Source organism: Loxodonta africana, chromosome 11 (genome assembly GCF_030014295.1).
Source record: "Loxodonta africana isolate mLoxAfr1 chromosome 11, mLoxAfr1.hap2, whole genome shotgun sequence".
NCBI classification, from domain to species: Eukaryota; Metazoa; Chordata; class Mammalia; order Proboscidea; family Elephantidae; genus Loxodonta; species Loxodonta africana.
The window spans coordinates 16,035,171-16,049,418 of record NC_087352.1 but is presented as its reverse complement, the minus strand read 5'-3'; the positions used below and the strand labels follow the sequence as shown (position 1 = coordinate 16,049,418).

General features: G+C 55.3%; 1 protein-coding gene across 1 annotated transcript in view; it reads left to right on the top strand.

Moving 5' to 3' along the window:
* The first annotated feature begins 567 nt into the window (after nt 1–567).
* Nucleotides 568–14,248, top strand: part of PRR12 (proline rich 12) — a 33,020-nt gene continuing 19,339 nt past the window's right edge. The window contains exons 1-6 of the mRNA XM_064293953.1: nt 568–1,092; nt 2,613–2,725; nt 3,689–3,850; nt 3,928–7,217; nt 7,343–8,009; nt 9,080–9,492. Of these exons, the coding sequence (XP_064150023.1) occupies nt 1,007–1,092; nt 2,613–2,725; nt 3,689–3,850; nt 3,928–7,217; nt 7,343–8,009; nt 9,080–9,492 (4,731 nt within the window). The 5' untranslated portion in view covers nt 568–1,006. The remainder of the gene's footprint in view (nt 1,093–2,612; nt 2,726–3,688; nt 3,851–3,927; nt 7,218–7,342; nt 8,010–9,079; nt 9,493–14,248) is intronic.

Here is a 14,248-nt window from a genome sequence, read left to right as displayed (position 1 = left end):
CGCGTGGGAACTCAGACCCAGGCGCATGGACCGGTTCTGCGGACTCCTGTGTAGGCAGATGTGACCTGGCCGTCGCCCTCTAGTATCGCGGGCTATGCACATGGAGAGCCCCGTGTATGCACACGCATGTTTTCGTGCGTTCCCCGCGCAAGCACAGGGGCGCTTCAAAACCCAGGGAAGGAAAGGGTGGGGGGCATATTTGCAAGTATGCTCGTTGGGGGCAGGCTCACATTGCATCTGGGGGGACTGGATTTGAGCTGCTTCCCTAAATAAAAACCATTTGGAAAGGAGACCCCCAAAAAGCTGAAACAAGGCAAAAAAAATAAAAATCAGATGAACTGAACCCCGTTCCCGGGCGCGTTTGCGCGCGGCGGAGCTAGGTTTCTGTGCAGAAGCTGCGCCCTACACCCCCCAGCCCTGCTTGAGCTCTGTCTCTCTCTCTCTTTTTTTTTTTTTTTTTTTGCATTTGCACGGGATTGTGGGAGGAAGCGGAGCGCAGCCAGACACCCCGCCGCCCGCCCCCCCTCCCCTCCCCCCTCCCCCAGCCGCCTTGTGCAAAGATGGCTGCACCGTGAGCGCAGAGGAGGAGGAGGCGGCGGCGGCGGCGGCGAGAGAGCGAGCACCCAGCGCCCGCACCCACCCCGGGGCCGCCCGGGACGCCCCCTCCCGAGCGTGCTTCCCCCCTTCTCTCTTGCAAGCGCCCGGGCAAAGGCGGAGACAGCGGGGTCCCTCCTCCCCCCCTTTTCCCTCCTCCAGGGGGAACCCCCCTTCCCCCCGCCTTGGCTCAGCGGCTGCACCCCCTCCTTCGCCCGCCCCTCCGCCCCTGTCTCCTCCCTCCCCCGCCCGGGGCCTTCCCGGGCCTTTGGCTGCTGCAAAGAAAAAAAAGGAGAGAGAGAGAAGGAAAAAAAAGCAGCAGCGGAGGGAGCGGCGGCGGAGGAGAGCGCGCGCGCGCCCCCTCCCTCCCTCCCTCCCTCCCCCTCCCCCCAATTTCCACCGCGGCCAATTCATGGACAGGAACTACCCCAGCGCCGGCTTCGGGGACCCGCTCGGCGCCGGGGCGGGATGGAGTTACGAGAGGTCAGCGAAAGCTAGGTAAGGAGTCGGGGTTGGCCTAGAGGAAGGGGCCAAGGGGTGGGGGCCCAGCCGGCCAGGCCCGCCCGGCGACGCGTGCATCGCAAACTCTCCTCCGGCTTGCAAGGGAGCGGCCTTCCCCGTTTGCAACAACGCCGCCGCTCCAGTTTGCAAATTGCAAACTCCGCCGGCGCCACCTGGGGCTTGCAAAGGGGGAAATGCAGCGGGAAAAGGGGGGTGCAAAACAATTTGGGTTCGGGAAGGCCTTAGGAAGGTGGGAGGGACTGGCAAAGCCAGGCCTGGACTTCCTCCCATCTTTGGATTCCGGACTTGCTATCCCCTCCCCCTCTGCACCCCAGTGCCTGCTACTGCAAAGGTAGGAAGGAGAGGAGAATTAGAACGCAGACCTTGGGGGGCACGGGCCCCCCTCCAGGATCCTATTGTTCCGTGACTGCTCGAGGCCGCGCCACTCGCCGCCCCCTAAGAAATTCCGCGCGCAGAGTGGGCTTCGGGCCCCGCCCCCTTTCTGAGCTGGGGTTCTGTGTATGCGTTAGGGGGTGTCCGGCATTGGGGACACGCCCCCTTGGTCCCCCACCCCAAGGGCAAAGACTGGGGTGTTTGACCTCATGAGTCTCGCACACAGTTGGGGCCATTGCTGGGAAAGAGTCGGGTGTTTCCCGGGCGTGTGTGTGTTTGTGTGAATGTATGAGCGTGGATTTCCTGCATGCGTGGCTAGTGGCCTGTACTCTTTCGAATGTACACGTTTCCCGCTGTTTGTGTCGCGCGCTCACGCTTCACCTGTCCCCCACTTCCTCCCGCACCTGGGGCTCCCAGCATGGCTGTGCATGACCCCACGTGTGTCATGGTTTTCCATGGGGGACTCCTCTTTTGATGCCTTTTCTTCACCACAGGTGAGTTGGATACACATTTGCACCCATGCGTGGCTTTGCTTGGGTCCATACATTTGAACCTGAACCCAGGGGGCGTTGGACGGTGTTCCGTTTGCACACGTACCTGCTACTTTCCGCTGGTCCTTCCCTCTTCCCATCTCCCACTCCTGTCGGTTTTGGGGGACAGTCTGTCGCTGCCTCCGACTCAGTTTGTACCACCCCATGAGCTTCAGGGCCTAGGTGTTCCCACGTGTCGTTAGAAGGGGGGCGTCCATGTACACCTCAGCGCCTGGGGGACGGGAGGCAGGTGGCACAGAGACCAGTAGGAGGTCCACGGTTTTCTTATTTCAAAATTAAGGTACATTCTGAATCTTATTTCCTCTTGCGTGTGTTTATTGTGTCCCTGCGCATGTCTGTTGTTTGTAAACGTTAAACTATGGGGCTGTAGCTACTGGGGCTCAGGAGTGGGGGCCATTTTTGTGGCTCTTCAGTTGACTCTAATTCCCTTGTCTTTTCCTTTAAAGGCCCAAGGTTCCCTGGGATAACACCCAGTCAACTGGAAGGTTCCTCCCCTGCCCCCCGGGGGATTTCCTGAGCTCCCTTTTCCGAGGGCTTGCAAGGACACCCTGACATCTCCCTTCTTCCCCCTAGCTTGGTCTATGGCAGCTCCAGGACCTCGCACCCCGAGACGGACATCTTACACCGCCAGGCCTACGCGGCCCCCCACCCACTGCAAAGCTATGCCACCAACCACCACCCTGCAGGTATGGCCCGTGGTCCGCCCCGCTCGGTCTGGGCCGCCCTCCGAGGCAGCTGGTTGGCTGCTGAAAGTTCCTCCCCTCCTGATTGGCTGTACTTTGTGTCCTGGCCCGCCTCTTTCAGTTTCTCCTCTGATTGGTTGCTTTTGAGGCTGGTTAATTTCAGGCTGGATTCGTCCGCCCCTGCCTCTGGCCCCACCCCTCTTACTCCAATTGGTGGTGTCCCATCACCCCCCAAATCCCACCTTTCCTTCCAGGCCCTTCTGTCTTAATTTAGCCCATCCCAATCTCTTTTCTTTGGGTTCCCCAGTTTCTTTTGGTTCTCGGAATTCTTTTTTCTTAGTTCCATTTTTTTCTGATTGGCTGCAATTATTGCCAATCTTTGATAGGTATATTTTTGTAATAGAGTACCGTTTTGGTTCTGTCGTTAATGCTTATGATTGGTCGTTTTAACTTGATATTGTTTTTGTTCTTACGTGTATCATCTGTTGGTCTCTGCTGTTGAGTTTGATCGTTGGTTATCCTTTTTTTTTTCTGTACCTTTGTATACAGATCCTCCCAGTTTGAGTCCTAGCGTTTACAAGTTCTTAAGATTGCTTTCAATTGTTAGGTCCTTCGTTTTGTTTGCTGAAATTGCGCAAACCCTTTGGCTTCTCCCCTGACCTTATTGATGACAGTGTCCTTTAGCTCCTGTTCTCTTCGCTTCCGAATTTTTCGGTTTTGACTATCTTTTCTCACCTCTGTGTGTTTCTGATTGGTTTTGACTCCATCTTGTTTTATTTTTTGAGCTTTCGCTTTTTCTGGTTTCCAAAGCTTTACTCTGCTCAGTGTCTGTTTTTTGAATGTTGTCCCTTTTTCCTTCTCTTTGAACCCCTTTCCCCCTTGACACAACCTGCATTTGGCCTTTTTCCTTTTTCCTGGACTCCACCTGACCACCCACCTGACTGACTGGCTGGTGTCCTTGGGCAGGCCTCTCTGGACTCTTCGACACTGGCCTTCACCACGCAGGCTCAGCTGGGCCCGACGCCTCCGTCATGAATCTCATCTCGGCCCTGGAGTCCCGGGGCCCCCAGCCTGGCCCCTCCGCGTCCTCTCTCCTCTCCCAGTTCCGCAGTCCTTCCTGGCAAACAGGTAAGCCCAGGGCCAGCACAGGGGGACCAGGGTGGGATTAGCTCTTGGTCCACTCTGACCTATGGTCTTCTCTCCAGCCATGCACACTCCAGGCCCCACGGAGCTCTTCATCTCGGGTGCCCTGCCGGGTTCCAGCACCTTCCCATCCTCCTCTGCCCTGTCGGCCTATCAGCACCCAGCTTCCTTTGGCAGCCGCCCCTTTCCAGTGCCCTCGTCCCTCAGCCTCCAGGACCCCCCATTCAGTCCCCCTGCTAATGGGCTTCTGTCCCCTCATGATGTGCTGCACCTGAAGCCCTCACAGGCACCCACAGTGCCCTCCTCACTGGGCTTTGAGCGCCTGGCCGGGGGTGGCGTCCTGGGGCCCGCTGGTCTTGGCCCGGCCCAGACCCCTCCTTACCGCCCTGGTCCCCCAGACCCACCCCCGCCTCCTCGCCACCTCCCAACTCAGTTCAACCTGCTGGCTTCCTCTTCTGCCGCTGCTGCCGAGCAGTCCTCCCCACAGCTGTATAACTTCTCGGGTGCTGCCCCAGGCCCACCGCCGCCCGAGCGGGCCCTACCCCGCCAGGACACTGTCATCAAGCACTACCAGCGGCCTGCCAGTGCCCAACCCCCACCACCCCCGCCACCAGCTCACGCCCTCCAGCATTACTTAAGCTGCGGAGGCAGCTACCCTTCCATGGGCCACCGGGCCAACCTAGCCTGCAGTCCCCTGGGTGGTGGGGAACCCTCCCCAGGTGCTGGCGAGCCGAGCAAGGCTGGACCCAGCGGAGCTACGGGTGGAGCATCAGGCCGGACCACGGGCCCTGAGGCGACTGGGGGAGGCGGAGCAGGGGGTGGTGGTGGAGGTTACCGCCCTATCATCCAATCGCCGGGTTACAAGACAGGCAAAAGTGGTTATGGAGCAACCACGGGGGGAGCCACTAGGCCCCCACCGCCCCGCTCAACTGCCACGCCTAAATGCCAGAGCCTGGGGGGGCCAGCAGCAGCCTATGCCGCTGGGAAGGCTTCTGGGGCTGGCGGGGCAGGGGGCCAGGCATATTCCCCTGGTCAGCCCCAAGGGCTTCTGGGACCCCAGGCCTATGGGCAAGGCTTTGGAGGGGGGCAGGCACAGGACTTGAGCAAAGGCCCCAGCTACTCGGGGGGGCCCCCGCAGCCGCCCAGTGGGCCTCCTCCTCCTGGCCTAGCAACATGTCAGAGTTACTCTCCGGACCAGCTGCAGGGGCAGCTTTATGGGGTACAGGGCGAGCCATACCCAGGGCCAGCCGCCCACTCTCAGGGGCTGCCTACCGCCAGCCCCTCGCTCAGCTATAGTACTGGCCATTCACCGGCACTGTCTGGTCATGGTGGTGGCTGGGGTCCCAGCTCCCTGGGCACTGGCGGGGAGGCCAGCCCATCCCACATCATCCGCCCGCTACAGTCACCACCTGCCACTGGCCGCCCGCCTGGCGTCGCCTCTCCAGGAGCCCCCGGCAAGTACCTGAGCTCGGTCCTGGCCTCGGCCCCATTCCTGGCACCCCCAGGAGCTGGCAGCTATGCAGCTGGAGCAGGTGGTTACAAGGGCAAGGGGGATGGCTCAGAACTGCTGGCCGGCCCTGGTGGGCCGCCAGCTGAGCGCACTGAGGACGAAGAGTTCCTCATCCAGCACCTCCTGCAGGCGCCCAGCCCTCCGCGGACCTCAGGGGCAGACGGCTTAGTGGGCGAGGATGGGGCATCGGATGCCTCCAAGGGACTTGGGGGCGGTGGCGGGGCTGGGGGACCACCGGGCACGCCGTACGAGCTGGCCAAGGAGGACCCCCAGCGGTACCACCTACAGAGTGTCATCCGCACCAGCGCCAGCCTTGATGAGGGGACCACAGCAGCCCTGGAGCTGGGCCTGGGAAGGCTGAAGGAAAAGAAGAAGGGGCCTGAACGGGGCAGCGAGACCCCCGAGGGTTTGGCCACCTCCGTGGTCCACTATGGTGCTGGTGCCAAGGAGCTGGGGGCATTTTTGCAGAAGAGCCCACCACCCCCACCACCCTCTGCTCAGCCGTCCCAGCCCACGCCCCATGGCCTCCTCCTGGAAGCTGGAGGTCCCGATCTCCCACTGGTGCTGCCTCCACCTCCTCCCCAGCTGCTGCCCTCCGTCCTCAGCCACGCTCCCAGCCCCTCTTCCAGCGCCTCTAAAGTCGGAGTTCACCTCCTGGAGCCAGCTACCCGGGATGGAGCCCCCCAGCCCCCGCCGCCCCCACCGCCTCCCCCCATACCCCTCCAGCTTGAGGCCCACCTCCGCAGTCATGGCCTGGAACCTGCCGCCCCCAGTCCTCGCCTGCGTCCCGAGGAGAGCCTGGAGCCCCCAGGGACTATGCAGGAACTGCTTGGGGCCCTGGAGCCACTGCCCCCGGGGCCTGGCGACACTGGCGTGGGCCCCCCAAACACAGAAGGGAAGGACCCAGCAGGCACCTACCGTAGCCCCAGCCCGCAAGGCCCCAAGGCCCCCCGCTTCGTGCCGCTCACCTCCATCTGCTTCCCTGACTCGCTGCTCCAGGACGAGGAGCGCAGCTTCTTCCCCACCATGGAGGAGATGTTTGGTGGAGGGGCAGCAGATGACTACAGCAAGGCTGGGGCACCCGAGGACGAAGGTGACCCCAAAGAAGGTGCCGGGCCTCCACCAGGTCCCCCGGCCTATGATCCCTACGGGCCCTACTGTCCAAGTAGGGGGTCCGGAGGCGGGCCTGAGACGCCGGGTCTGGGCCTAGACAAGCCGCCGGAGCTGCCTTCCACCGTCAACGCTGAGCCCCTAGGCCTGATTCAGAGTGGGCCACACCAGGCTGCCCCACCACCTCCGCCCCCGCCCCCGCCCCCCACCTCTGAGCCCAAGGGAGGCCTGACCTCACCCATATTCTGCTCAACCAAGCCAAAGAAGCTGCTGAAGACATCCTCTTTTCATCTCCTGCGGCGCCGTGACCCACCTTTCCAGACACCCAAGAAGCTCTATGCCCAGGAGTACGAGTTTGAGGCAGATGAGGACAAGGCTGACGTGCCCGCTGACATTCGCCTCAACCCCCGCCGCCTACCTGACCTGGTGTCCAGCTGCCGCTCCCGCCCGGCCCTCTCGCCTTTGGGTGACATTGACTTCTGCCCGCCCAACCCTAGCCCTGATGGCCCCCGACGCCGAGGCCGCAAGCCCACCAAGGCCAAGCGTGATGGCCCACCGAGGCCCCGGGGGAGGCCCCGAATCCGCCCGCTGGAGGTCCCCACTTCCGTGGGTCCAGCCTCTGCTTCTGCGACCACCGATGGGGCCAAGAAACCCCGGGGACGGGGACGAGGAAGGGGCAGGAAGGCTGAAGAGGCTGGGAGCAACCGGCTGGAGCCCCTGAAGCCACTTAAGGTGAGGGGGACGAGGTCTTTAAGGGGCTGGGGGTTCAGACTCCTGGGTCTGAGGGAGGAGGGACTGGGGCTTGGACTTCTGGGTTTGGAGGAGGGACTCTGACTCCCTACCACCTCCATGTCTAGATCAAGCTGTCTGTACCCAAGGCGGGTGAGGGCCTGGGCGCGTCGTCGGGTGATGCCGTGTCAGGTACTGACCATAATAGCCTGGATTCGAGTTTGACACGGGAGAAGATTGAGGCCAAGATCAAGGAGGTGGAGGAGAAACAGCCTGAGATGAAGTCTGGGTTCATGGCCTCCTTCCTGGACTTCCTCAAGTCTGGCAAGCGCCACCCACCACTCTACCAGGCTGGCCTGACGCCCCCTCTTAGCCCCCCAAAGAGTGTGCCACCCCCGGTGGCGACCCGTGGCCTGCAGCCCCAGCCTCCTGCCACGCCTGCCCTGCCCCATGCACCTCCTGCCGGTGCCTTCGGGCTAGGGGGTGCATTGGAGGTAGCTGAGAATGAGGGACTGGGCCTGGGCTGCCCCTCGCCCTGCAAGCGCCTGGACGAAGAGCTCAAGCGGAACCTCGAGACACTGCCCTCCTTCTCCTCGGATGAGGAAGACTCTGTTGCCAAGAACCGGGACCTGCAGGAGAGTATCTCCTCAGCCATTTCAGCCCTTGACGACCCGCCCCTCGCCGGGCCCAAGGACACCTCTGCTCCAGATGGGCCCTCTTTAGCTGCTGCAGCTGCAGTTCCAGGGCCACCCCCTCTCCCAGGACTCCCTAGCGTTGGCAGCAACGGCACACCCGGTGAGCTACGGGGAGGGCACTTAAGGGGCCAGGTGGAAGATTTGGGTTTAGTGGGTTAGTTTTCAGAGACGGGGTTATACAATACAGTTGTGTGGGTTGTGCACTGTTTAAGAGATAACAGTTCACATTGTAGCTGATAACATTTTGTCTAATTGGGAAGGTAAATTTTTCTAGGAGGGTAGTTAGGTTGTCTTCAGAAAGGGATTTATTTTTCTAATTTGCCTGGAGACGTTATGTGGACTAGCAGTGGCCCCAGGGTGGGCACTGGAGAATGCCTGGGGACAGGGCTGATTGTAAGTGCTGGGGACAGATGATGGGGTAGTGAGAGACAATATGGGGTCTGAGAAGGGCTCTAAGGAGTAGATGGTATGTTAAGAGGTGGAGAGGCTTGGCGAGGGTGGTTTCAAGAGGACAAGAAGCACTGAGTGATTAGGTAGGCCTTGGGTGAGGGGCAGGGAGGGACCGGCTGAGGATCCGTTAGGTTCTGGAGCAGGTGTTCTGTCCTGAGAATCTTAGAAAAAACTTCAGGATCTTTAATGGGGGGAACAGAGGTACTGGATGATGAAAAGGTGAAGACGTGGAGGAGGGCATTGAAGACAGTTTTTGAGAAGGGGCATGCAGGCTCATAGCGGTGATAGGGGGGCAGTTCTGCACTGTCCTACAGGGTCGCTGAGTCAGAATCAGCTTGACAGCAGTGGGTTTGGTTTTTTCGTCTGTAACTATCCCATAGGGTTTCCAAGGCTGTGATCTTTATCAAAGCAGACTATCACATCTTTCTCCTGTGGAGCAGCTAGTTGGTGGTTTCAAACCGCTGACCCTTTGGCTAGCAGCCAGATAACCACTGCGCCACCCGGACTTCTTTCCATAAAGATTACAGCCTAGGACACCCTGTGGGGCAGTTGTACTCTGTCACGTGGGGTCGTTACGAGTCGGAGTTGACTTGATGGCACCCAGCAACGCTAGGAACAGGCAGCGGATGGGGACTTGAAAGAAATGAGGGCTGTTGATGTCAAGGCACAGGGGGTTCTGCAACTGTGGCCCTCCTGCCCTGACGCCCCTCTCTCCCCCAGAGCCCCCGCTGCTGGAAGAGAAGCCCCCGCCCTCTCCGCCTCCTGCCCCCACCCCTCAGCCACCACCGCCACCACCGCCAGCCCTGCCGTCCCCACCCCCACTGGTGGCCCCTGTGCCCAGCTCACCACCGCCACCACCACCACCACCCCCGCCAGCCCTCCCCTCCCCTCCACCTCTGCCACCACCGCCGCCGCCTCCACCAGCTGCAGCCCCTCCTGAGGAGCCTGCTGCTGCCTCGTCCCCTGAGGACCCTGAGCCACCTGACGCCCGTCCCCTACACCTGGCCAAGAAGCAGGAAACAGCAGCCGTTTGTGGCGAGACGGACGAGGAGGCGGGCGAGAGTGGCGGGGAGGGCATCTTCCGAGAGCGCGACGAGTTTGTCATCAGGGCCGAGGACATCCCTTCCCTCAAGGTGAGTCTCCCAAGGCTCGCCCGGAAAATGAGGCCTGGTGGATTGATGGAGTACCTGTTGTCTGGCAGACTCACTCTACCCTCTGAGAGTCCACAGTCCATGGGGCTGAAAGAGACAGCCAGTGGCAATAATGTGCTCTTGCGGAAGACACGACGAACTTCAAGATGTTATTTTTATGAGTATATGTTTATGTATTAGAGACCTGGGGTGGTACAGACGTTTAAGTGCTAGGTAACTAAAAGGTTGGCAGGTCTAATCTACCCAGAGGCACCTCAGAAGAAAGGTTTGGCAATTCTCATCTGAAAAATCAGCCTTTGGAAACCCTAAGGAGCACGGTCTTACTCTGACACACGTAGGGTCACTATGAGTCAGAATCGGCTGCACAGCAGCTAGTTGGTTGGTTGGTTGTGTGTATGTATTATCTATAAATGAGGTAAGTTGGGAACATTTATCGGGGATACTTTGTGTGCTGGAAACTTCTCTAGGTACTGTTGTTGTGAGGTGGCGTCAAGTTGATTGCAACTCATAGCAATTCCGTATGGCAGAGTAGAACTGCCCCATAGAGTTTCCAGGCTGTAATCCTTACAGGTGGCACAATGGTTAAGGGCTTGTCGGAGCCACTGGGTGATTTCAAACCACCAGCCTTTCAGTTAGCAGCTGGATGCTTAACTGTGTCACCAGGGCTTTTTCTCAGGGTGTTGGGGTACAAAAATGAACGACACAACAGGCACTTTTCTCTGAGAACCTCTAATGGAACCATCTAGGGGAGGCTGTTGTGCAGTTTGTGCCGTCATGGTGGAAATGTGAGGCGTTGACAAAGCATAGCTGTATTAGTTTCTAGGACTGTCGTAAGAAAGTACCCCAAGGTGGGTGACTTAAACCCTTTTGTTACTATATGTCTTAATTTTTTTTTTTTTGGAGGACGTGTGTTCTTAGTATTGAAACGCGTGCTTACTAGTTGAATATGTTTAAATTTTTGGTTGGTGATGGGGATGTTGAGAAATTTGATCTGGTAATAAAAGCCACCAATGAGGTGAGTGGCACTGTGGCACCACCGATCCGTGGCATGACAGTATACCAATGGGAACTAGAGGTATAATTTATTTTGGGCACATTTCCATTAGGTTATATGGGGAACCTCTGGTTTTCCAAATACAACACAGAAAAATCAAAACAAACCCATCAGGGCTCCCTAACTATTACATAGGAAAGCCGTAATTATGCTTGCAAGCCATATCTCATAGAAAGAAAGGAAAAAAGGGCAAAAGTTTACAAAACTAGCAACTAGGAAACATCACCTAATAGAATGCTCAGCCTACACAACAGAGGGTCTCTAACTCCTTCAAGCTGAGCTTCATGCATTTCAAAAGGGACCCACCTTGAGGCTAAATGCATTAGAACAGAAATAACTAAAAATTTTGGAGCCCAGGTGGTAAAGCGCAGTGGTTAAGCACTTGGCTGCTGACCAAAAAGTCAGCAGCCAGAATCCACCAGCCACTCCTTGCAAACCCTATGAGGCAGTTCTACCCTGTCCTGTATGGTCGCTATGAGTCAGAATCAACAAGATGGCATCGCGTACAAGGTCCAGAAGCATAAGAAATGGCTGGTATACCCATTAATCCAATAGTAGCTAAAGAGTTAAAAGAACAGAAATGTACACATTGTCTTAGTTCTGCGGGCTAGAAATCTGAATTCAAGGTGTCCGCCAGGCCATGTTCTCTTTAGTTTCTAGTGGAGGAGCCTTCCTTGCCTTTCAGCTTCTCGTAGCCCCAGGCATTCCTTGGGCTACAGTTTGCATAACTTCCTTCTGTCTCTGTGTCTCTTCTCTTTTAGGACACTACTCTTACTGGATTAGGACCCACCCTACTCCAGTGTGACCTCATGTGATCTTAACTGATAGCACCTTCAAAGACTCTATTTGCAAACAAGGTCACCTTCACAGGCACAGGGATTAGGACTTCAGCATATCTTTCTAGGGGATAGACTTCAATCCATGACAATAACGGTGAATACATATATGTGCATATAGACATAGATATAATAGTTGATATTTTGGGAATGCTTACCATGTGTCAAGGTGCCATGGTGGTACAGTGATTGAGTGCTTGGCTGCTAACCAAAAGGTCGTTGGTTCAAACCCACCACTGGCTTCATGGGAGAAAGCTGTGGCCGTCTGCCTCCATAGAGAGTACCCTATGGGGCAGTTCTACTCTGATCAGTAGAGTTGCTATGAGTTGGAATTGATTCCATGGCACTGGGTTTTTGGGTTTTACTGTGTGTCAGGCTGCATCATAAACTCGTTACCTAGACCAGCCCATCCACTACTACTTTTTCCTCTACTCCAAGACTTGTCAGCCTACAGCCCACAGGACAAATCCAGGCCGCTGCCTGTTTTTATAAATGAAGTTTTATGGGAATGCTCCACTCCCACTCATTTCGTGTATCATGCATGGCTGTTGTACTGATACGAGGCTTCAGTGGAGCCCTCAAAGCCTCGAACATTTACTCTCTGCCCCATTACAGAAAAATTGTTCCACCTCTGCTGTACACAGTTCATTGGCAAATAGGATTGGATAAAAGGATTAATATACTGGGTGAATGAGGAGCTGTAGGTGACATCAGCTGCCTGTGTGCGGCTTTGCAGAGGGCACAAGGTAAAGCCATCCTCCGTAGGTCGGCAAGCTGTTGTCCCCCTGATTGTGGCACCTGCAACCAAGGCCATTCTACATGTTAATAGTTGTCATTGATTGGGTCCTGACCAAGGGGCAAACTCAGTGCTCAAGTGGTCTGTCTTTGATGTACTTCGTTGTTGTTTCCGTCCAGTCAATTCTGACTCATAGTGACCCCACGTGTTACAGTAGAACTACTCCATAAGGCTTTCTTGGATTGTTTCTATGGGAGCAGATTGCCAGGCTTTTGTCATGTGGAGCCTCTGGGTGCATTTGAACCACCAACCTTTTGGTTAGCCGCTGATTGCGAACAACTTGCACCACTCAGGCCGAATACCAGCCCTTGATGTACATTACCATGTTCAGTTTCATCTTGGGAGTTGCTTTTTTCTAAAATATAGATGAAGAAATGGATTAATTATAAAAGTAATTATAATTAAATAGTTCCTTATCAAGTGTTTTTTGTGAAATGAACTTTTTTTCCTATGTTGTTTTTTTTCAATGGTGTAAAATACGTGGAACAAGACATTAGCCATTTCAGCCATTTTTTACGTGTACAGTTCGGTGACGTTAATTACATTCACTGTGTTGTACAACCATCTATCTGCACTAAAAATTTGGGAAAAATTTCCAAATTTTTTGATGACCTTTAACAGAAACTCGGTACTCCTTAAGTAATATTTATGTTTTTTTTATTATTGTTTTGAGAACATATATAATATAATATTTGCCAATTTGTCATTTTGCAGGTGTCAAATTTAGTGATATCAATTATAGTGAAACCAGCAAGAGCTGGAAATCAAGACGACTGCCTTGTTTTTCCGGATCTTGCAAGTTTTCCGCCTTTGACAGGGTGTACTCTCCCCGCTTTTCTATTGCTCGTTTTAGTAGAAAATATTTGCGTTTTCCTTCTGTGACAGGTTCCTACCTTACACAGGTTCTGGGTTTCACAGGTTTTGCTCTACATTGATCATGTCGTACAACCATAACCCACGATCAGTGCCAAATTTCTAATCATTGTACATAAGGAATCCATAATATTTTTAGTCCAACTTTATTATTGTGGAAAAAAGTAGAACAAATAGAATAACGGAGCCTTAGCTTCCGCCATCGTCACCTACTCGCCAGTCTTGTTTCCTGTTCATTCTGGCCCACTCTACCAGCCCCATCGTGTCCTTTCGTGGACAGTTTATTATCTTTTTAGTGTGATAGTTGTTGCATACAAAAGGACATCCGTAAGTGATCATGTGAGTTATAAAGCAAAATGGTAGAATGAACATGTGGGGCCCCACCCCCCAGCCCAGCAGTCGGAACATCCTGACTGGGTGTCCCTCGTGGGCCTGTCTTACTCACCCCTGTAGCATTCTGTGTACTTCATTTCATCTTTCGTTGGAGACTCCTGAGGCAGATTTTGCCATCAGCATCAGAGAGGTGAGGAAGCTGTTTTAGGAATAGGAAAAGAGGTGAAAGTAACAGCTGCCACCGCCTGAGGGGACAGGGCACAGTCAGAAGCTACTTTTATCTTTACAGTAGCCCTTGCTAATGGGGGTTTTTATCCCCATTTCAGAGTTGCTGTTGTTGTTACATGTGGTCAATTCTCACTCATAGTGACCCTATAGGACAGAGTAAAAACCGCCCCATAAGGTTTCTAAGGCTGTATCTTTACCGAAGTAGACTGCCACATTTTTCTCCTGCAGAGCAGCTGGTGGGTTCGAACTGCCAACCTTTCACTTAGCAGCCGAGTGCTTTAACCACTGTGCCACAAGGGCTAATTGGAACACCAAATTTCCAACAGTCAAAATGAAATGTAGTCTCTGGGTGGTGTAAATGGTTAACATGCTTGGTTCCAGGTTTGAGTCCACCCAGAGGCTCTTCAGAAGAAAGGCCTGGCAATCTACTGAAAAATTAGCCATTAAAAACTCTATGGAGCCCAGTTCTACTCTGACACACATGGGGTTGCCATGACTTGGAATAGAGCCCATGGCAACTGGTGGAGGTGATGGATCCTCATTTAAAGAGAAGGAAACTGAGGCTCAGAGACGTGAAGTCCCTCCTTACAGAGTTGTTATCCCTATTTTGAGGAGCCC